The following is a 21,596-nucleotide window of genomic DNA, read 5'->3' as shown; positions in this document are numbered from 1 at the left end:
CATATCTATCTATCTCACATCTATCTATCTCGCATCTGTCTATCTATCATCTATCTATCTATCTCCTATCTATCTATCTATCTATCTATCTATCTTTCTATCTATCTATCTATCTATCTATCTATCTATCTATCTATCTATCTATCTCTCCTATCTATATATCTATCTCATATCTATCTATCTATCTCTCCTATCTATCTATCTATCTATCTATCTATCTATCTATCTATCTATCTATCTATCTATCTATCTATCTATCTCATATCTATCTATCTCGTATCTATCTATCTATCTATCACATATCTATCTATCTATCTCACATCTATCTATCTATCTCATATCTATCTATCTCATATCTATCTATCTCATATCTATCTATCACATAATTATCTATCTATCTATCTCACACCTATCTATCTCACATCTATCTCTTATCTATCTATCTCATCTCTATCTATCTATCTCCTATCTATCTATCTCATATCTATCTATCTCACATCTATCTATCTCATATCTATCTATCTATCTCATATCTATCTAATCTATCTCATATCTATCTCTGTCATATCTATCTAGTCTATCTATCTCATATCTATCTATCTATCTATCTATCTATCTCACATCTATCTATCTCACACCTATCTATCTCACATCTATCTCTTATCTATCTATCTCATCTCTAGCTATCTATCTCCTATCTATCTATCTCATATCTATCTATCTCACATCTATCTATCTCATATCTATCTATCTATCTATCTATCTATCTATCTCATATCTATCTAATCTATCTCATATCTATCTAGTCTATCTATCTCATATCTATCTATCTATCTATCTATCTATCTATCTCACATCTATCTATCTCATAGCTTTCTATCTCATATCTATCTATCTATCTATCTATCTATCTATCTATCTATCTATCTATCACATATCTATCTCACATCTATCTATCTATCTATCACATATCTATCTATCTCATATCTATCTATCTCACATCTATCTATCTCGCATCTGTCTATCTATCATCTATCTATCTCTCCTATCTATATATCTATCTCATATCTATTTATCTATCTATCTATCTATCTATCTATCTATCTCCTATCTATCTCTCCTATCTATCTATCTATCTATCTATCTCATATCTATCTATCTCCTATCTATCTATCTATCTATCTATCTCACATCTATCTATCTCATATCTATCTATCTATCTCATATCTATCTATCACATATCTATCTATCTCATACCTATCTATCTCACATCTATCTATCTCATATCTATCTATCTATCTCCTATCTATCTATCTATCTATCTATCTATCTATCTATCTATCTATCTATCTATCTCACACCTATCTATCTCACATCTATCTCTTATCTATCTATCTCATCTCTATCTATCTATCTCCTATCTATCTATCTCCTATCTATCTATCTTACATCTATCTATCTCATATCTATCTAATCTATCTCATATCTATCTATCTATCTCTGTCATATCTATCTAGTCTATCTATCTCATATCTATCTATCTATCTCACATCTATCTATCTCATAGCTTTCTATCTCATATCTATCTATCTATCTATCTATCTATCTATCTATCTATCTATCTCATATCTATCTATCTCATATCTATCTCTCATATCTATCTATCTCATATCTATCTATATAGAGAGAGAATCTATGTATCTATCTTGCGGCACTAGCTACTGATGTTGATGACTAAAGGACCTTTTACACACAATGATTATCGCTCAAAATTCGTTCAAATGACCAAAAATGAGCGATAATCGTTACATGTAAACGCGGGCATCGAACACTTTTCGTTTGAATGATGGATTTTACTTTAGATAAAATCCATCTTTCAGACGCTGAAAGACTGAGCAAATATATTCCATTTGAATGTATTTTACTCATCTTTCAAAAGACTCATATTCCCCTCACAGCATGTTTACACTAGACAGCTGGGCGTGTGTTTAAACACAAGCCTGACTCAGCAAACAACTCCTGAAGGTCCTTTTATATGCAAATAAAAATGATAAAGTGTTAATGGTCATTAACACTTTATGCAAATATATCGCTAAATCTTTCAATCTTTCGGCCATTTGAAAGATTATCTTTGCGTGTAAAAGGACCTTAATGCTGGGTTTACATGGGACGAATGTCGTACAAAGGATACCCGACACTCGTTCCTGTGTGTCCTCACTCTCATTCTCCTGCATGGGAGCTAGTAATGCTGGCTCGCTCACAGAACGTCCAGCAGCGGTAGGCGAGTTCTCTCCTCTTGCTCCTCTGCCCATCTCCATTGACATAACACAGCGGCAGTTCAGTACTGAACAGCCGCTATTTACACTGAACGATGAGCGATCTGCTCATCATCCATCGTTTATGCAACATAATCGATGAATGATGAGCTGATCGCTCAGTGTAAATAGCAGCCACTTAGTATTGGAAGGCTGCTGTGTTATGTCAATAGAGAGGGGTGGGGGAGCAAGAGGAGAGAAATCTCCTCCAGCCTCCCCGCGGAGAGCTACTGATACTAGCTACCGTACAGGTACGCAAGAGCTAGTATGTGCGGGGATGAGTGTCGGGCATCGTTTGCCCGACACTCGTCCCGTCTGAAAGGGCTCTAAGGTTTGTGTTTGTTTTCTACTTAACACATACCTCTAATGGTTCAGTAGAGCTTCACGATGATACAAAGTTACTGGAGCTTTGCAATAAAATCACAACATTTCTGCACTACATAACTGAATGAACGGCTGTGGTGGAAAAAAAAGCATAACAGGACTTTTTTTCCATAGGGAAACGTGGAAATACAAGTGATGTGAGATGCAGTATTTCTAACTAATGAGCCCTAACTAAGAATGTTTTTCTTCTCCGCTACAAGGGCTGCAAAACGTCCAATATGACAGATTTGAGAAAAGGCATCATTGTGCGCTGCACTCACATCCTGCGCAGCTTCTTATATGGTGAGAAGGCTCCAGGCGGCACCGACTTGATTCCATTCAGCTCCAAACGTCTAAACACATAAAAACAAAGAATGCAAGTCACGATTAGTGATTTATATGTAGCAGATATGTTGTTCCATTTTTCACCGTTTTTTACACCGTATTAGCGCCATTTTACACGGAATGATCGTTCAGTTTGTCACTGGATTGTAAAAACCTGAATAATAACCATTTGTGTAAATGCTGCCGATGACTGAACGATAATTCATTCGCTTATAGTTCGTCACTCAGTTGTGCAGGCCTAAAAATCAAACGACGATCGGTCGGTGTAAACAGGCAGTCGTTCATCTAGGAGCAGCTGCCTGTTTACTGTGAATCGGGGTAGGAGGCTGAAAGCGTTATCGGGCCGGCTCTAGCGCCATTCACTGAGCGATGATTCTCCCTATCTGAAAGCACAAGAGCCATAATCGCTTGGAGGACTGTCAATACTCATTCCGTGTAAACATGGCACCACCAGGGTGATGGGCGACAGTTTGTTCCCCAGTCACTAGTCGTTCCATTTCAGCTCACCTAAAAAATAGTTTCTGGTTGATCAAAAGTCATCAGATGTAAAGTCAGCTGTTCATATTTGAACGACTTCTGAATGAATTTGAATGGAGATCCCCTCTATGAACGATATCTGGGCAAGCAACTAACGAACAATAAGTGCTCTGGGTAAAAGCTTTCATAGAGCTGTCATTGGCACGTTTCAGTGACTTTTCTGAGCGACTACCTGAATGATAGTTGCTCCGTGTAAAGGTAGCCTTAGATGGGACCCGTTATGTCCTCATGTCACTGGGCCATCTACATAGTTTTGCAGCCCCGTTGACTCCACCAATCTTCTCATTCATGGCGCTGTGAATGAGTCAAGTGGGCGGTCCCCACTGCTCAATGAGTAACATCAGACTTGCTCTACAGTGAGGAGTGGGGACCCTACTTAATACATTCGCCAGGAGCTGAATCTATGAAGCACCCTACAGGGGAACGGGGGTGAGTATAAATATAAAAACACATTGTTGGATTCAGCAAATCTGCGGCTGCGAAGCTATAGAGCCGGCCCCACTGGCATGATAGTCCTCTTTAAAATGGTTTGTGATGGAGCTTGCCCTAATTCTTTTTCTAACCCCACTCTCACACAGACCGCCTGTAAAACCTACTGTTTTACAGTGTTTTCAAACGTGTTCAACAGTGTTTTTAACGCACCCCATCATTGCAATGGGTGATGAGGTGCGTTAAAAATCGCTGAAACGCACTAAAAAAAAGCAGACAACGTTGAAAAATCGCAATGTTAGAACCTCATCCCAGAAGCCCCACTGAAAATAACAGAGACGTTTTACAGCGTTTAGCATGGCGTTTGAAAATCCGTGCTAAGGCCTCTCTCACAGGGTTTTTCAATGCTGCGATTACTGCGGTTTCAGCGGGGTTGTAATGCGCTTTTTACAAAAGTTTTGGCTGCATTTTCAACAAAGCTGAAAACGCAGCCAAGGAAAAAAAAAAGTCAATACTCACCTAGCTGGCTCCGTCCGGGTCCCTCCCGTTGCTCTCTGGAGCTCTAGGCAGGCTTCCGGACAGTTGTCATCACCGACAGGGAATCTTTTGCTAGTGATGGAGTTTGAAGACCCCGCCTCCAGCAAAAGATTGCTTTGATTGGCTGAGCTCACGGGCTCAGCCAATTACAGCCAGCGCTGGATGCACAAATCACAGCCATTTATTGAATGGCTGTGACTAGTTCATCGTGCGATGGCTCTGATTGGTTCCTTGAACGCTGGCTAGGCCAATCAGAGCAATCATTTGCTGGAGGCGGGGTCTCACGCAGTGTAGCTAGGATGTTTAGCGCTGCCAAAATTGTGCTACCAAGTCATGCCGCATTTTCTGCAGCGCTGAAAATGCTGCCTATTCATTTCAATGGACGACGCACAGTGTTTAAAAACGCTGGAACACCCAAAAATAGATTATGCACCGCTCGAAATTCGCAGCGCTGAAAAATGTCGCGTTCGAGCAGCTGTGTGAGCGGTCCCATTGAAAACAATGGGAGCATTGTGCCGCGATTAGCGCAGTTCTGAAAGCACTGCGCTAATCGCGTTAAAAAGCGCCTGTGTGAGGGGGACCAAGTCTGTAAGCAAGAAAAAAAAGATCGAACGCACCCCTATAAAATCGAGGGTACACTGAAGCTATAATACATGGGCGCTGTACTACAGACCTATACAAAACAAATCCATAGTACAACAAGAACCAGGAGGCCTAAAGCCATTTTAGCTTTCCTGGTTGATTTCACTTTCCCCTCCACTGCTATTATATATATTGTTGGGTAGCGTCTAATAGTGACCTTCTGAAAGCTTAAATAAGCCCCGCGGGATCTCCTAATTAATATTTCTTGCTAAGCGTCCCCGGATTGAGAGATAGGAAGAAGTGACCTGTCAGCTGTGCATGTGAAGCCGAGTGACCTGAGTTAACACTCCATCAATTACATTTAGCAGATGCCAGCGGGAGGCTGTGTAATGACTCGGTGCTATAACAAAGCCGGGGGAATGTGTGCAGCTCTTCTGGAGAGCAGCTGGGTTTGCACTGAAGTCCCTTCTTCCTTTCCCCGAAGGATCGGACATTGCAGGAGATCAGCCGTAACACATGCAGAGATTGCGGGAGGGAAGGTGTCTGACGCAGTGTAAAGCATTGGGGGGCGCACGGATGCTCCGACTCTCAAGGGTCTATCACTCCGTCTCAAGTGCATCGGTGGCACAAGGACATGTCCACAGAATGGTCTGTACCTGCTGGAGGGGCTTTTATGCTATGAAAGGTGTTCAGCTGGGCAAAAAATTACAATAAACAGCAGTAATGCTGAGCTAAGGCGATAAAATACATTGGGTGGATTACGGTAATATATATACGGAGCGAATGTTACGCAGCGGAAAATCTGTTATGGATTTTGGTACAGATCAGTGTCAAAATACGCAGCAAAATCTGCCGATTTCACCATCTCAATATTAGGGGTGAAATCAGCACTGAAAATCTGCAGCATAAAGCATGCCAGGAGGTCAATCTATACTGCGGATTATTCCCATGGCATGTGGGTGAGATTTCTTGAAATACGGTATGTTCTTAGAGTCTGACACTGTCCAATCAGTGCTGACAGTCTCAGGTTATATGTGGGCACTCTGTTGGTAAAAGGAATGGCATCACCCAGCTGTCAACCCACTCATTCGTTTCCAGAAGGAACAACACCGAACAGAGTTCTAAGAAAAGATGTCTCAGAATTGGTAAAAATACAAACATTTAATAAAACAGACATTTTGGGTCTTCTTTAGTGTTAATACATAAGGGAACCTGACAAAAAGGTCCTACGTGGTTACAAACAGCAGTAACGCTCCCGATGTGTCATCTTCTGCAGTCTATGGTTGTTGGGGCAGTGTCTATGCAACAGTCCCACAGCTGATCCATTAGAATGGGAAACCTGACCTCACTGCTGCAGCCCAGGCTCATTTGTTGCAAAGTTTCTTATTAATTAGCCCGGCTATAAATATTCCTGGCTTCTGCAGTGAGGTGCTGGTTATAGTGTAAGATGTGTGTTTATTCCTTGTTTGCTTCTAGTATATTGTTGCTAGTCTACTTTTGTGATTCCTTGTATACTCATAGTGGTTTGTTCCTAGTCCAGCTTTGTTTCTTGTCAGTGTAGTTTTGTTTATGTGGTTATTCCTAGTTCAATCTTTGCTTCTAAAGGTGTGTTCACACAGAATGATTATCGTTCAGTGTACACACAGCCAATGATCGAACGATAAATTGTTCACTTATAGTTCATTTCATGCAGCTCGTTCGCTAATCTTTCGGTTTAAATACTGATCGTTCAGTTGTTCTCATTCACTAGTAGAGTTTATGTTAACGACTGAACAACTTGCGGTTTATCTGCCTGTATAAACAGACTGTACGAGCGAATGTGCGAACTCTGTCATCGTTTGTGCGAACGATAAATTGTTGCGTGTTAAAGCACCCTTAGTCTTGTAGCTTGTCTGTTTCTTAGTCTTGTGGTCTCGTTTGTATCTGTCTTGTCTTGTTTCTGGTTCCGCTCTGCCCATTTTGATCTTTTTGTCTCTGGGTCTTAGTGCCCTCTCATTGCTTCTCAGTGTCAGTGTTTTAGATAGCATTCCATTGGGGATATCTTAGGGTTAGGCCCCCTGCACACGGGCAGAAATTCTGCGGCGGGATTTCCCACAGAATTTCCGCCCGTGCCCACTTGCATAGGATTGCATAAGATAAGGCAATCCTATGCACACAGCCGTGATTTGTCCGAGTGAAAACGCGCGTAAAACAAATCATGGCATGTTCTATTTCTGTGCGGGTCTCGCAGAGACCCGCACAGAAATGTCAGTGGTGACGCGCCGGCTCTGCGCATGTGTCGGCACATCACAGAGCAGAGGAGACGCCGGGAGCGGGTGAGCCGCAGGGCTGTGCAGAGGCATGGGTCCGGCCATCTGCAGGCGGCCTTACACAAGGACACTGGTGACTGGTGTTAGTGTGAGCAACATGGGAAAGACTTAGGGAGAGCTATCGTTAAGGTTAGGTATTTCTGTTTCCATTAACCACCTGATCCATTATCTGACTACCATCATGCATTGGTGCCATCATCTGACTACTGTCACCAACATGTTCTTCTCATCAATTGGTGAATTCCTACTCTTGTATTACTTACTAATGCTAACACAGTGGCTCAGTGGTAAGCAATACTTTCTTCCAACGCTGGGGTCCTGGGTTGAAATCCCATCAAGGACAACATCTGCATGGAGTTTGTATGGTCTCCCTGTGTTTGTATGGGTTATCTCTGCGTATTGTAGTTTCCCCTCACATCCCAAAAACATAGTAATAGATGAACTTAAACTATGACCCCCAATAGGAACATTAAGTTACGTACAGCGCCGCAGAATAAGTATATGCTATATAAATGTGTAAAATAAACAAAAATACATGCTTCATTTAATTTTCATTTGGCTGTCCAGTTGTTACATAATTGGGCCATACTTTAAATCCTGGGGGTATCAAGTACTGGGAGACACTGTTAGTACCAAGAAAGGCCACTGCCGTACATGAAGGCCAGTTCAACCATTCTGCATCCAGCTGACATTGTTGTGTATATCCCATGTTCTTTACTATTAGAGCAAGGCAGGATTGGATACAACTGACGATAGCACTCAATGCCAGGCAGCTGCTTCCCCGTGTTCCCAGACAGCTACTTCCTACAGTGTTATTTCTGGACCATGTAGCTATATATTTACATGGTTAACATACATATTTTTAGTGAGCTCTAAGCACGCCATGTTTTGGGAACCTTGGGGCTATGCAATTTTAATCGTATTAGGTTTACTGTAAATTATGTTTTTTGCCCAGCAGTAATCCTGTTATCTAAGACAAAGCAGAAAGAATGGCAATAGATTGTGAACCGCGCTTACATTTCAGTCATGGTCTCTGGTAAATTTGCTGGGATTGCTGTTAAGCCTTTCCCCCGACAATCCACTATGCCATTGCTACATGTACACATTGCTGGGCAGGAGCCGATGGAGAGGCTGCAGATCTGAGCGCTGGATGGATCGGTCTGACCTGCAAGACAAGAGCAGAAAGCTAGTTACAAAAAAATACCCAACAGTAGTCCAACATGCTATGTACTCGGCGGCACCCAATGTACACCTCGACAGAAGAGGAAAACCCAAAGGTGAGGAGGAAGTGCATTCATTACATCTTCATTAGGACTGCGTCTAGTGACCAAACACCACGGGGGCACAATACTATCATGAGTCAGAGCTGGCCACCCTACTTTCGGCGTTAACAGCCTCCAGTCTTCTAGGAAGGCTTTCGCCCAGAGTTTGGACCATGGCAGTAAGGATTCACAGGGTTCATCCACAAAGACGATAGTGACGTTGAGCACTGATATGGAGGATAAGGTCTGCTTTACAGGCGGAGTTCTAACTCATCCCTATAGTGTTCAATGGCAAAGTGATCTGTACTAATCAAGCCAACGCTTGGCCCTACACATGGTGATCTCAGGCTTCTCCAAAGCCATAGAACCTGAACTGATGACCTTCCCGCTGGAGTGACTTTCAGGGACTTTGCCAGTCCTTATTGAGTGTTACATCCAAGGGCAAACAATTTGCACATTTTATAAATGTTTATTGCTAGCCGCTCAAAGTTTTGCTGATATTTCTTTTAGACACATCTTCTTACAGGCACCCGGGGCAGCTCTTCATCCTATGACCATGCTCAGCTCCTCGGTACTGCCCCTTCTACTAGTCTTTGCCTATGGAGATTAAATCCTTGTATGCTTCATTCTATGCACCATTTAATGGTAACAATAAGTTTGGATGAGGCGACCAACTGTAAAAAGTTCATGATGATGTTTTGGCCATGTTGTGTTCAGTGTTGAGGTGCAGCATCCAACTGTAACTTAAAGGGGTATCCCATGTGAGACTTTCATGGCATATCCACAGATATCAGGTCTCACCTCTGGGACCCATACTTTTCTCTAATTCTGGCCCCCACTATCCCCCATCCCAATGTAGTTCTCAGAAGTGAGCCTCACATCTAGCCGATGTCCCTGGCATATCCGCAAGTCTTAGATAAGAATACCCCTGCAACGCTTCTGCAAAACTGGTACCATATCATGTATAATACTACTGTGCTCTTTATTGGCCAGAGGTGCCCCTTCAGACACCATCACCTTCCCTATAGTTGGGGCGATTTTTTTTAATTTTTTTAAAAGGACCTCTTTTGATGTATATGAATCAAAATGTTCATACACAATTAATGCATATACTAATGCGCAGAGTGTGAAGGCAGCAGAATGCAGTTCTAAGCTCTCACTCATGACCTGAAGGTTGCAGGTTCAATCCCTGCCTGGTTCAGGTAGCGGCTCACGGTTGACTCAGCCTTCCATCCTTCTGAGGTCGGTAAAATGAGCACCCAGCTTGCTGGGGGGTCATAAATAAATTACCTGAAAGCGCTGCAGAATAAGTTGCCGCTATATAAATATCAAGTCCCTTTCCCCCTTATGTATGTGTTATACCAAGAACCATCAGTCTGTAAACCTGGATGTGCATTTATCTCTGCATGCTGCGTATGATTTAAGGATAAGCCCGCGCTCTAACCCCTTCCAAGTGCGCAGCCATTTCCATAAGTTATTCCAGAATAATGACAGGACTCGGTTTTCAGCTGCTCTATAGATTTTTGTAATGTGGCAGGGAAATAACCTCCGGAGAGAATTTAGATTGTAGACATCAATGTTAGCAAAATACATTTCTAGCCAGAAATGCGTTTAAGAAAGAAGAATAATATCAGGAGGAGGATGAGGGCAGGAAAGGGGCACCGAAACCTGAAGGAGGGGCTCAAGACTGGAAAATAGAAGCTTCCGATATGCATTTCTATTAGATAATTCATTTATAAAGTGACTCTCCGCCTTTTATCATCTGCTCATTTTTAGCTGTGAAATTCTGTGTTAATTGCTTAAAGGAGTTGTCAAGTTTTAAACTATTGATGGCCTGTCCTTGGGATAATAGATCAGTGGGGTCCTCCGCCTAGGAACCCCACAATCAGCTGTTTGCAAGGCCAGTGTGCTCCTGCAGTAAGTTGTAGGAAGCAGACAGCTCCGTTGTCACGGCAGTGGCCAAGCATGGTATTACAGGCGAAGTTACCATTGAAGTGAATAACCTGTGATATGAAGCCCGGCCACTGCAGCAGGAACAGAGCTGTCTGCTGAAATCAGCACCCTGCTCAAGAGCGCTGGCTCAGTAAACAGCTGATTGGCAAGGGTCCTGGGTGCAGGACCACTGCCTATCTACTGTTGTTGGCCTATCCTAAGGATGGGCATGGAATAGTTTAAGGTTGGACAATCCTTTTAAAGGGATATTCAGATTTCAGACATATTCATAGGATATGCTGTGAATCAGATAGGTGAGAATCCCACCCTGAATGAGGTCAGAAGAACGTAAATGACTGAGTACCTTCTGCTTCACTAGTTACATAATTCCTATAGAAGTCAATAGGAGTTAAGGAACAGAGTAGCCCGGCGAGCGGTGCGGCTTCTGTATCTTGGGAGCTGCAGAAACAGTGTAGCTCTCTGTCCCGTTGACTTCCAAGGGAGTTACGGAAAGAGTGCAGCTCAGCCAAGTTCGGCTATTTTTGTCACTATGGCCGCCTCGTAATCAGCCGTCTACCTATCTCACCCCTTTAATATATTTATTTATAGAGGGCAGAGCTTCATTTTGCTGATATAAAGCCTGACATCTCCTGCACATACCGAGATAAATAATAAAACTGTAACTGCCTGCAGTGACCACTAGAGGACGCTTAATGTATACTGAACTTTATAATTGGAGATCTGTATCCAAAAAAAAAAAAAGGTCCAATCACTAAGTGCAAGAATTTGGACCTATAGGGTAAAGGGAGCCTGTCATGTCCTCACTGCACCATAAACTAAGTTATGGTGCTGTTAATGGAGGTTAAAGGGAGCCGAGTGATGTATTTTGTATACTCACCCGCTCCGAAGATCGCGTGGTTCTGGAAAATCTGACTCTTTTCACAGTCCCGTGAGTGTGCTTCTCCCATAGACTTGTATAGGAGAGCGGGAGCAGGGGACTCTGAAAAGAGTCCGATTTTCATGCCACACGACGACCTTAGAGGGTGCACATGAGTATAAAAAATACATCGCCCGGGCCTCCTGTCATGTCCCATAGCAGCACCATCACTTAGTTTGTGGCCCTGTGGGGACCTGACAGGCTCCCTTTAGATACACACTATAAGTACTGTTAGGCGGCACACCCTTAAATGTCCAGTTCACTCTGAAGCTCATTTCAGTTTGCAGCAGATGTATCATTGCAAATGCACCAGTTTTCTAAAGTAAACTCTGTCCAATAAAAAGTCTTACACGCTTTGCACTGTTTAGTATGTGTTAAAACTTTTTCTTTCTTGCCTGAAAGGGCGTTTGGCTTTTTTTGAAAGGGGTGTGGCTTAAACAAGAAAGGGGTGTGGCCTCAATGCTTCGACAGATGCCAGAACAAACCAAATGTCATGCATCAGGCACAAAGACCTATCTGTAGTGCCTGACTTTCCCCCCTGTTGTCTACCCTGACATTGCATGAATTCTTGCGCTGCCTCTTCCTGTTGCCCGTGTGGGGATCAAAAACAAGTCTGCTTATCCTGGAGAGGCAGTGTACTGTGCAGCAGCTAGGGCTTCCTAGGACCACAGTGAGGGGACTTTTACATGGGTCGACTATTGTCCAACGATAGCTGGCCCATGTCATAGTGAGATCCGAAAGGCTACTGAGTGAAAAATCGCCGTTAACGAGGCGACTATTGAGCGACTTCTCAGGCAGTTGTACATTTTTACATGATTGTTCACTGTGAATGGAGACGGGCGGTCGGAAGAGTTCTCCGGCGCTCCACCTCCATTCACTGAACAGCTATTTCTCCTGTGTGAAAGCGTGGGTGCGATAGTCGCCCGATGTAAAAGTATGCAACGTATTCATATGGCGGTTGATCAGGAAGGGGGTCAACTGGTTGCGAGTCGATCTGTAGCAACGTACCCAGCAGGAAGTGGGGGCTGCAAGAAGAGGCTATAAATGTATACAGTACTAATTAAACAGTGTGCATGTGGTTACTGCCATGTGTGGATGGTTCGGAGAAGCTTAGGGCTGACATCATATGAAACAAAAAGTGTTCTTTTTGTAATAGTTCTTAAAGTTTACGAATAAGACATGAAATTCACCCGAGGGCCGAGGCGTCCATCAACAAGCTGTCTCCGCCGTCTCTACGCGTACGTGGCGCCTTTTCACCTCTCTCAGTTTACAGCTCAAATTGTGTGGGAATTAAAAACCGTGTATTCCTGCATACTGAACATAAAAGTGTAATGAGATGGCTCCAGATGTCCCTGCGATGGGGATGTCACCATGCCGCATGCCAGCCCTGCAATTAGAAGTCATCACTGTGTCACTGGCACCAGAAAACTGTGAAATAAATGAACTATGCAAACGGGATAACACGTCGTAAATGTGTCTGCGGGATCTGAAACTTGCTCAAGACTTTGTCATTAAGAGCCAGGAAGAAATATCCCACCCTTGCATTTACTGTCTACAGCACTGCGGGTTCAGAATGCACCTCTACAGGGTGATCCAAAAGTCAGGGCCACCAGGAATACATCCTGAACGAAAAGAGGCACAAGTAGGAAACTTTGTACAACACAAGAGTGTTTTGCACTATGGTGGTGCTTGCTGGCCGTATTGGTGGCAGGTATTTCGGATTCAGACCAAGAAACGTCAAAGAAAAGGGGGTCATGGGGTACATTCTTTAAGTGTAGAACTTCAGTAGAAACTGAGAGGCGCAGTCATTTTCCTACCTGCAACCAGTTTTGAGTGTATGATATCCTGCTGCATGTTAGTATAGTTGTTATGTTGCTGTATGTGGTATGGAAAATACTAATTGCCTGTCTATTTAGGTGCCGGAAGATGCCGTTAACAGTTCAGGAACAGAGATCATCCTGATGGTCGGTCACAGAGGTTCACATGAGGTGGCCGAGGCCTTCAGTCAAGAACACCCAGGAAGTCGCCAGTGAGAGCACGCGGGTCGTCTTCACACAACTTCTGTTGCGGCTGCAGTTTGTATGAGTGACACTTGTGTGCCTTGAGGATCCTTACGACAGTCGGTTGCCTTACACCGTACTCCAGTGCCAGTCTGCCGGAGCTTTTCTGTGAACTCTTTGTGATAACAGCTGCCAACACCTGGGGATTGGACACACTGGTCGGACGACTAGTTCTCGCTCAGTCCTGGACACTACCGGCTCCCCATAACTCCTGATAGTTCCTGCTCTCCCTGGCGTCTTCCTGGGTGTTCTTGATTGAAGGCCTCGGCCACCTCTAGTGGACCTCTGTGACCGACCATCAGGATGATCTCAGTTCTGTCCTGGACTGTTAATGGCATCTTCCGGCACCTGAAAGGACAGACGATTAGTGTTTTCCATACCACATAATTCAACATAATAACTTTATTTATACTCCACATGACATCAGACATAACAAAAAAGATTGCAGGTATGGAAAAAATGACTGCAGCTATCAACCTCTGATGAAACTGTACCCTCAAATCATGTATCCCATGACCCTCTCTCCATTAACATTTCTTGAGCCGAATCCAAGATGGCTGCCACCACGATGGCCGTCAGGCACCACTATAGCACCAACTATAGCACGTTGTACAAAGTTTCAAACTTGCATCTATTTTCATTCAGAAAATATTTCGGGTTCAAACCAGTGATTATTAGCCCATAGGAGAAATGCAGATACTCACATCAGACCGAGAATCGTTTTCTGTAAAAGTGCCGTTAGATAGAAGTAATTTGACCTTCTGTGCTATGCCTAAAGCAATGATGAAGGGTGATGCGTGACACAAGGGCTCAACATACCAGAAGAGGATGCCATATGTTGCCCCTGTAGTATGGCGTGAGGTCGGTATTGTCCCATAGTAGGCTATGTGTGATGTATTTAGGACCTGTTTAACAAGGATCTCCGAATACAGTCCATGAATGAAGCCTTAGCACGAGGCTGACTACTACGTAGCTGCAAGCGTTGCACACGGATGCCTTGGTGCCTGAGGGGCTCATTTGGATGGCGGGAATAAAAATGACATGTGACAGTCAGCAATGCCTTTACACATCATAGGGCCCCCCGATTCGAAAACTAACACTCTGGCTTGTTTTCAAGTGCACTTCCCAAAAATGCCCCCTCTCATCGTGCCGCGGTTTGCAGAGGGCCATTTGGTTTGCATGATTTATGAAAAACGTCCTGAATGGCGCTCCTGTTGTGCGATACAAAGAGACAGATTTGTGGGTGGCGCTGCGGCTTTCTTCTCGGTGTCTCCATATTCATTAGTGTGACCCAAAGTGGCGATATAAACAAACATCATTGATACGCCTGAGTGGCGGTCTCCGCGCTCCCCATCTGTAGGGTCTGCAGTAGATGCGGACCTTTAATATTTCATCATATTGTGTCTCCGTTTCATTCAGCTTAATGGGAGGTCTCAGCTGTGGCTTTTCTTGCAGCAGCTGTTCCTCATTTGCACAGATAGTAAACACCACATCCATGGCCGTAACGGCGGAAATCCAGCTGACCTCGCAGCGGCGAGACGACTCGCTGCGCCTCTTATCACACAAGTGTGACTTTTGAAGATGTGGAGGCAATACAACAGCAAGGCTAGGAATAAACTTGTATTCTGCCTGCAGCATCAACATTATATGGAAGGAGGGGATATAATGTGTATCTGGGATACAGGAGTGAAGGGGATCGGCCTGTTGTATAACAATCCTGAAATCCTGCAGTTCTCTCTCTGACCACTAAGCCTAATAATAGTCCGATACTTCCTGTTCTTCTCAGCAGTCCTCTCATTGTCATCAGGATTAGACTGAGAGGTGACACCTACGTATAGATAACACGGGATCCACCATTTACAAAAGGTGATGTCACAGCCCACCTCCTCCTCTCCCTGCACAGGTCGCATATTAGCTTTTTACAACCCCCTTTCCACACCATTCGCAACCTGATTGGTTGTTTGGATTTACTCATTCACGGTGATTGGTTATTTGGGTTGGCTGACTCATGTTGATTGGTTATTTGGTTTTGCTGATTCACGGTGATTGGTTTGTTAGGTTGGCTCGAGTAGAGCTGGTGTTGAATAGGGATATATGCGCACAGGTCACAGAGCACTCTCCCATAGAAGTCAGTGGGTCCACTGTGTGACTAGCTCATGAGTGCTGATGTAAAGCATGTCTCTAAATGCTGCTAATTGCAGCTCAGGCAAGATGGCCGGCCCCGTAGTCATGTATAGACAAAAGTATTAAAAATGTACAATCAGACAATAAAAACACATTACAAAAATGGAAACTGTTTCTCTATCTAGTTTTAACTAGTAAAATTAATATAGCGGTGATACATTGCCTTTAAGGAGAACCCATCAGCAGAAATATTGATCTAATCCGTCCTGTAGCACCACGATACATGCAGCTCACACGCTTTTGTATAAAAGCAGCCTTTTAGCCTTACCCCAAAATATTACTGTTAATGTTTCACTGCCCTGTATGCAAATTTGGCGCCTTGAGAGAGAGCTGGTCCCAGCATCACAGACACTCTCCTCCGGCTCGCTGCCTCCCCCTGTCTGCTGACCTCAGGACTCTCGCACACACAGGCCCCCCCCCCCTCCCCCCCGGAGATTTTGGAGTCTGGCTGAAAGGTTGCTTTTATCCGAAAACATGTGCACCCTGCATGTATCATGCTGCATGGAGTATGGCGGAAGACTTAAGGTGAATGCACACGGGCAAATCTGAATTGGGGAATCTGGAGCGGGCGTCCGCCTCCTGATTCCTCATCAAATACCGCCCATAGCATTCAATGCAAAAATGATTCTTCATGCACACGAGCGGAAACCAACTGCGGATAAAAAAAATCGCAGCATGCTTCATTTTCCGCACGTATGGCATCCATTGAAGTCAATGGAAGCTGTCTGACCTACGGCTCATCCGCAATTCAAATTGTGGACGGGCCGCGAATTCAGCAGGAAAAGCAGGAGTTAAAATAAAAGTCTGTACTCTGCATGTCTGACGGCGAGCTGTGCGGACCATCCGCAGTACAGAAAGAGGAAAATGAAAGCAGGTACACGCGGGTGGACGCCGCTGCTGCCAGGGCCGGATCCCGCGTGCAGCCGGCCGTAGGCTGATATTTCTGCTGACAGAATCCATTTTAGAAGTAAAAGTTCTAATTCTCAGTAATGATCATGTGATCGGCTCTGACGTGGGGATATCTGTAGGTCGAAACACTTATTAGACCTTCTGGAAACGGTACATTTCACACTTTCCAAAACTACATAAACAGTACAAAAACTTTGTAAGATCGTCAACAGACACGACCCGGGCAGATAAACTCATCTCTGACAATGCAGAGTAAGGGCTCATGCCCACGAGCGATGTAGAATACACCCGCGGATGTCTGCAGCGGGAATACCGCGATTCAAAACAAAAAAGTGCCAGCAAGTGAGCGTGGCTGTCCGCGGTCCCCATTCCTTCATATCAATGGAGCCCCCCCCTCTCCCCGCTGCGGAAATCCGCGTGTGTGCATTGGCAGGCAGACAGCTATTAGCTTCAATAGAAACTTGCCACTGCGGATTTCCGCCGCGGGAAATGCGGTGCAAATCCGTCCGTGGGCATTCACCCTTTTATTAGGTTGGTTTCACACAAGCGATAAAGTCGCACAATGCGAGAGTGAAGAAAAAAAGCAGATTTATAAAACCAATGATTTTCAATGGTTTACTTCACGTTAGCGATGTTTTCACTGATGCGATGTCACGAGAACAAAAAATCGCAGCGTGTTCTATCTCTCAGCGATATGACATTTTTTCCCATATTTCCCTATGGAGCCTGCTTTTTGTCGTATTGCAACGCACGAACTTGCGTTGCGATTTTAACATTAGAAAGTCCTATTGACTTTTGCGATAGGAAATCGTGCAATTTCATCGCGGGTGGCAGCGGTGCGAGAGTATTCTAAAAAAAAAAAAAAAAAAAGCATCGCGGCCACTCAAAAATTGCGGGGACAAGGACGCAATTTTTTTCATGGTTTTCCTGTGGAAAAATCGCACCCACCCCTGTGGATCTAGCCTTACAGCACTTTTTTCTTCAGCAATTAATTATTCAGTCTCAGACGAAAATCTGTCATTTCACAGAATGCAATTCAAGTACAGAAGGTCAGATACCGGCCCAGCAAGGAATGGCTGTAGATTTCAGCTCTGAAGTCTGCAGACCTGTGAATGCTTCTCTGGACTAGAATCCAAGCTGTAAAACAGATACGTAATGCAATGTATTCACAAAGATACTGATGGTGGAATAAAAGAAGTCTGACCTGAGCAGCTGAACTCATGTTTCTGGACTTCTGCCACGTTGAGGCCACGGAGCTGGGTCGGCGCAGTGCACTGTGTGAAGAGCCCAATGGTTGGTCGCTGGCGAAGCCACTGAGAGAGCCATGCCAAGTGGCAGTCACAGAACAAGTTGTTGGAATGCAGTCGGCTGGAAGAAAGACAATCAGCAGATAATCATAAGATCACATGAAGAACGTTCTGTACTGATACTTCAAATTACGGCTCCACGAACCGCCATAGGGGGCGCTCACATGTAGCGGAGAAAAATTCAATAGTGGCAGTATACTGACCAAATCTGCACCATTTGGTGAGGATTTTGGCGTGGATCCACAGCAGACTCTACACCTCATACTCAGGGCTTATTCACACATGCTTATATCAGCAGGGTTTTCACGCCCTGCAGATATATGGTGTCTCTTTCTGCAGGGGGAGGAGGTGGGCCAGGCTGGGAGCAGTGCACTGAGCTCCCGCCCCCTCTCCGACACTATTTGCAATGGGAGGGGGCAGAGTGGAACTAAGCCCCACCGCCATCATGCCCCTCCCATTGCAAACAGTAGCGAGGGGTGGTAGCTCATGGCACTGCTCCCAGCCCGCCTCCTCCCCCTGCAGAAAGAGACACTGTATATCGGCTGGGCGTGTAAACCCGGCTGATATACAGACGTGTCAATAAGCCCTAAAGGTGTGAAATCTGCATCAAAATCCTCACCTTTGGTGCAAAGTTCGATGCAGATTTTTCTGCTGCGGAAAATCCCTACGTGTGAACGCTCCCTTATAGCTTTAGACTGAAGACTTGTCCTTATGATTAGTGTTGTCCGTCATAATCGCCTGAGCTATAAAGTCGTGCCGATTTTTGCTAAATCGGATTAGATTACCCGATGAGATTATTAGCAAAAATTGCCAAAATATTGTCCCTCTACTTGGAGCTTACTGGCTTAGTATGCTGCAATCGAGGTTTAAACCTTGTTGAGGATTTGGACCTCATCTCTATAAGGCAGCAGTGCTGACCACTAGGCTGCTGCCATCACCCCCCTACCCCTCCGCTGCTGCCATCACCCCCCTACCCCTCCGCTGCTGCCATCACCCCCCTACCCCTCCGCTGCTGCCATCACCCCCTACCCCTCCTCCTCCATGGTTTTTTCAAGGACAAATTAGAGAATTTTTACTCCTGTTAATTGTAATGAATGTCAGAATCAGGAATCTGGACTCACAATAGTCTTTTTAAAAGGCCACTCCAGTAATTCACTGATCATGCAGCTTACCCCCAGTATGTGTGTGTATGTATGTATATATATAATCTAGTGTTACTTTGGTTAGTTATTTCTTTTTGTCTCAGATGGTCATGTGATCTCATTCTCACCAGCTCAGACCCACTTAGATATGTATTCATTTTCTAGTCACTTTCTCAGTCTGTTTGATGCTATTACATGGATCTACCGCTGCAACTGTGTTGAAGGCAGACAGGCGCTCCTATCACAGTTTCTGACGATGATCAAAAAAGCTCCTGTCATACAGGTATAATAGAGGAGATCACAGCTCCTACTCCTGACTGTAGCCATTTTAAGTGAAATAGAAGGTAATGATAATTAAGCGCTTCCCCTTGCAGACAAAAATGGTGTAGCCTTTACTGTTCATCATGGGATTCATTGAAACTGAAACTGAAAAAAAAATTTGTAATCCAGCTGTTGGCAGAGCAGGGCTGCAGTGCAGGGAAGTGACTGGAATACAGAGAGGAGATGTGTAGAGTGTCATAATAACATCAATGGGGGCACGTATGTAAAAATGTGTTTTCGCTGGAGTGGCCCTTTAAATCTTTCACCCTGACCCGCTTATTTCAATATTGCTCGACACTACTTATAACGCCCTGCTGATACGGCCGCAGTGTTTGTGGTGGTTGTGCTGCTCAGCAAAAACCTCACTCGGTCTCACCCCAAATTGTCTGTGCTAACTGCGGTGCCACAACAATTCGTAGTAAAACCACACGCCTCGTGGTGCGCAGCAGCTACAAGAGAATATATCCTGTGAAGTCGAGCGCCTCTGCAAGCAGGACATCATCAAGGAATATATAGGAACAAGGTTTCCATTTACTGACAGCAAGCAAAGATCTGAAAGTGGTAAAGAACACCATTCAGAGGACACAACCGCAGCTGTGTGACAGACGTGGAAGGTCCATCTGCAGCCCCACATGGTAGGCATGTTACAGGGATTGAATGCCAGTAACAGCGCCCCCCTTGTCTATGGGCTGTGTGTGACATTGCCAGACACATCTAAAGCCGGCTATGCCCATAACGGTAGGCCCAATGCTCATTTCTGCGAAGCTCTTTATCCGGCCCCATCATAAGAGCACATTCATCTCAGCAGAGCGTGCATGTCTACCTCAATGTGGAAGAAGCCATTGCCCACCCCCTATAGTGGCTGCTTTTCTCCCGAGGGGCAAAGGATTGGATATGCTGCATTCCAACAAGCCCAATCCTTCTTTACCCAATATCTGCCATCTGAAATAGCCGAGAGCCCAGCCACATGAATCAGTAAACCTTCAATTTATGCATATGGCCAGCTCTGAGGGGTTTTCGCACAATTTAAAATTGCTTCACAACTACTCTGTCCTTCCTGGTTGCTGCTGACCAGGACATGTGACTGCTGCAGTGAAGAAAGTGCGGGGTGATGTCTGGGTGTCATGGCATCCGGCTGCCTTCTAGAGGCCCAAGGCTGTGGCACATCTTAACACAATGCTGATAATCATACAATATAACGCTGTACTACGGTATTGTATTATACTGTATAAGAAATCACAAGTTCAAGTCCACTGAGGAATTACAAAAAGGAAAAATGACTGAAATAAAGATTTTTAAATAATTAAAATATTTAAAGTTTACCCCCTCTCACCCCCCCCCCCCCGCCCCCGTTTCCAGGTTTTGTAAAAAAAAAATGCCAGTAGAAGCATTAGTAAATATATATATTACTTCCACACAGTAAACGCGATCAAAAGAAAATAAAACAGGGACAGAATTCCTCTTTTTTGCTCTTTCCTTCTTCAAGAAAAAAATTGATCAAAAGTTTTAGGTACCACAAAAAGGTATCAATAAAAAGCACAGTTTGCCTTGAACGAAGCCCTCATGGTGAAATTGTGTTTTTGTTTTTTTTTTACATTTTGCCCCACTTAAAAATGTATCAGTTTTCCAATACATTATGTGCTACCAATGGAAAATACAACACGTCTCAGAAAAAAAACTACCAATGTAGCGTTGTTATGACTTTTTAAAATCGAGGAGGAAAAAAATGACAACTAGAAAAAAAAAAGGCCTGGAAAGGGGTTAAAAAACCACAGCTGAGCTGCAATACTAGTCATAGCCTGTGGACAAGAGTGGCGCTGATTCTAGGGAATAAAGGCAACTACTTTGTGTGAACTCCATAGAAATGAATGCCGCTTCTCCAGGTAACCTGTGATGCTGACTGTGGCTATGAAGCAGCTATCCTATATAATAACCCCCCGCCTCCTCCGGGTTGTATACATGCCTTTGCAGTAAACTCTATTCGAACAGAACATTATGTAAGCTTGAGAAATGTGAAACACATTTAAGACGAGGCCCAGAAAGCTTCTGCGTCTCTTAACTCGTCCTTTGCAGCTTCTTCCAATCCCATCGCAGTCTATCCCAGCAGAGATGCCATTGTCATGTA

At 44.2% G+C, this 21,596-nt stretch overlaps 1 protein-coding gene across 3 annotated transcripts in view; it reads right to left on the bottom strand.

Moving 5' to 3' along the window:
- The window catches only part of SLIT1 (slit guidance ligand 1), a 342,047-nt gene that overhangs the window by 86,336 nt on the left and 234,115 nt on the right, over window positions 1–21,596 (bottom strand). For all 3 annotated transcript variants that reach the window (XM_066601325.1, XM_066601327.1, XM_066601326.1), the window contains 3 exons: window positions 17,906–18,069; window positions 8,435–8,582; window positions 2,960–3,031 (listed from right to left, as the gene is read on the bottom strand). In XM_066601325.1, the coding sequence (XP_066457422.1) occupies window positions 2,960–3,031; window positions 8,435–8,582; window positions 17,906–18,069 (384 nt within the window). The remainder of the gene's footprint in view (window positions 1–2,959; window positions 3,032–8,434; window positions 8,583–17,905; window positions 18,070–21,596) is intronic.

This window comes from Eleutherodactylus coqui, chromosome 4 (genome assembly GCF_035609145.1).
Source record: "Eleutherodactylus coqui strain aEleCoq1 chromosome 4, aEleCoq1.hap1, whole genome shotgun sequence".
Classification (NCBI taxonomy): domain Eukaryota; kingdom Metazoa; phylum Chordata; class Amphibia; order Anura; family Eleutherodactylidae; genus Eleutherodactylus; species Eleutherodactylus coqui.
Note: the sequence above shows the minus strand (reverse complement) of the source record. Positions and strands in the feature narration are given on the sequence as shown.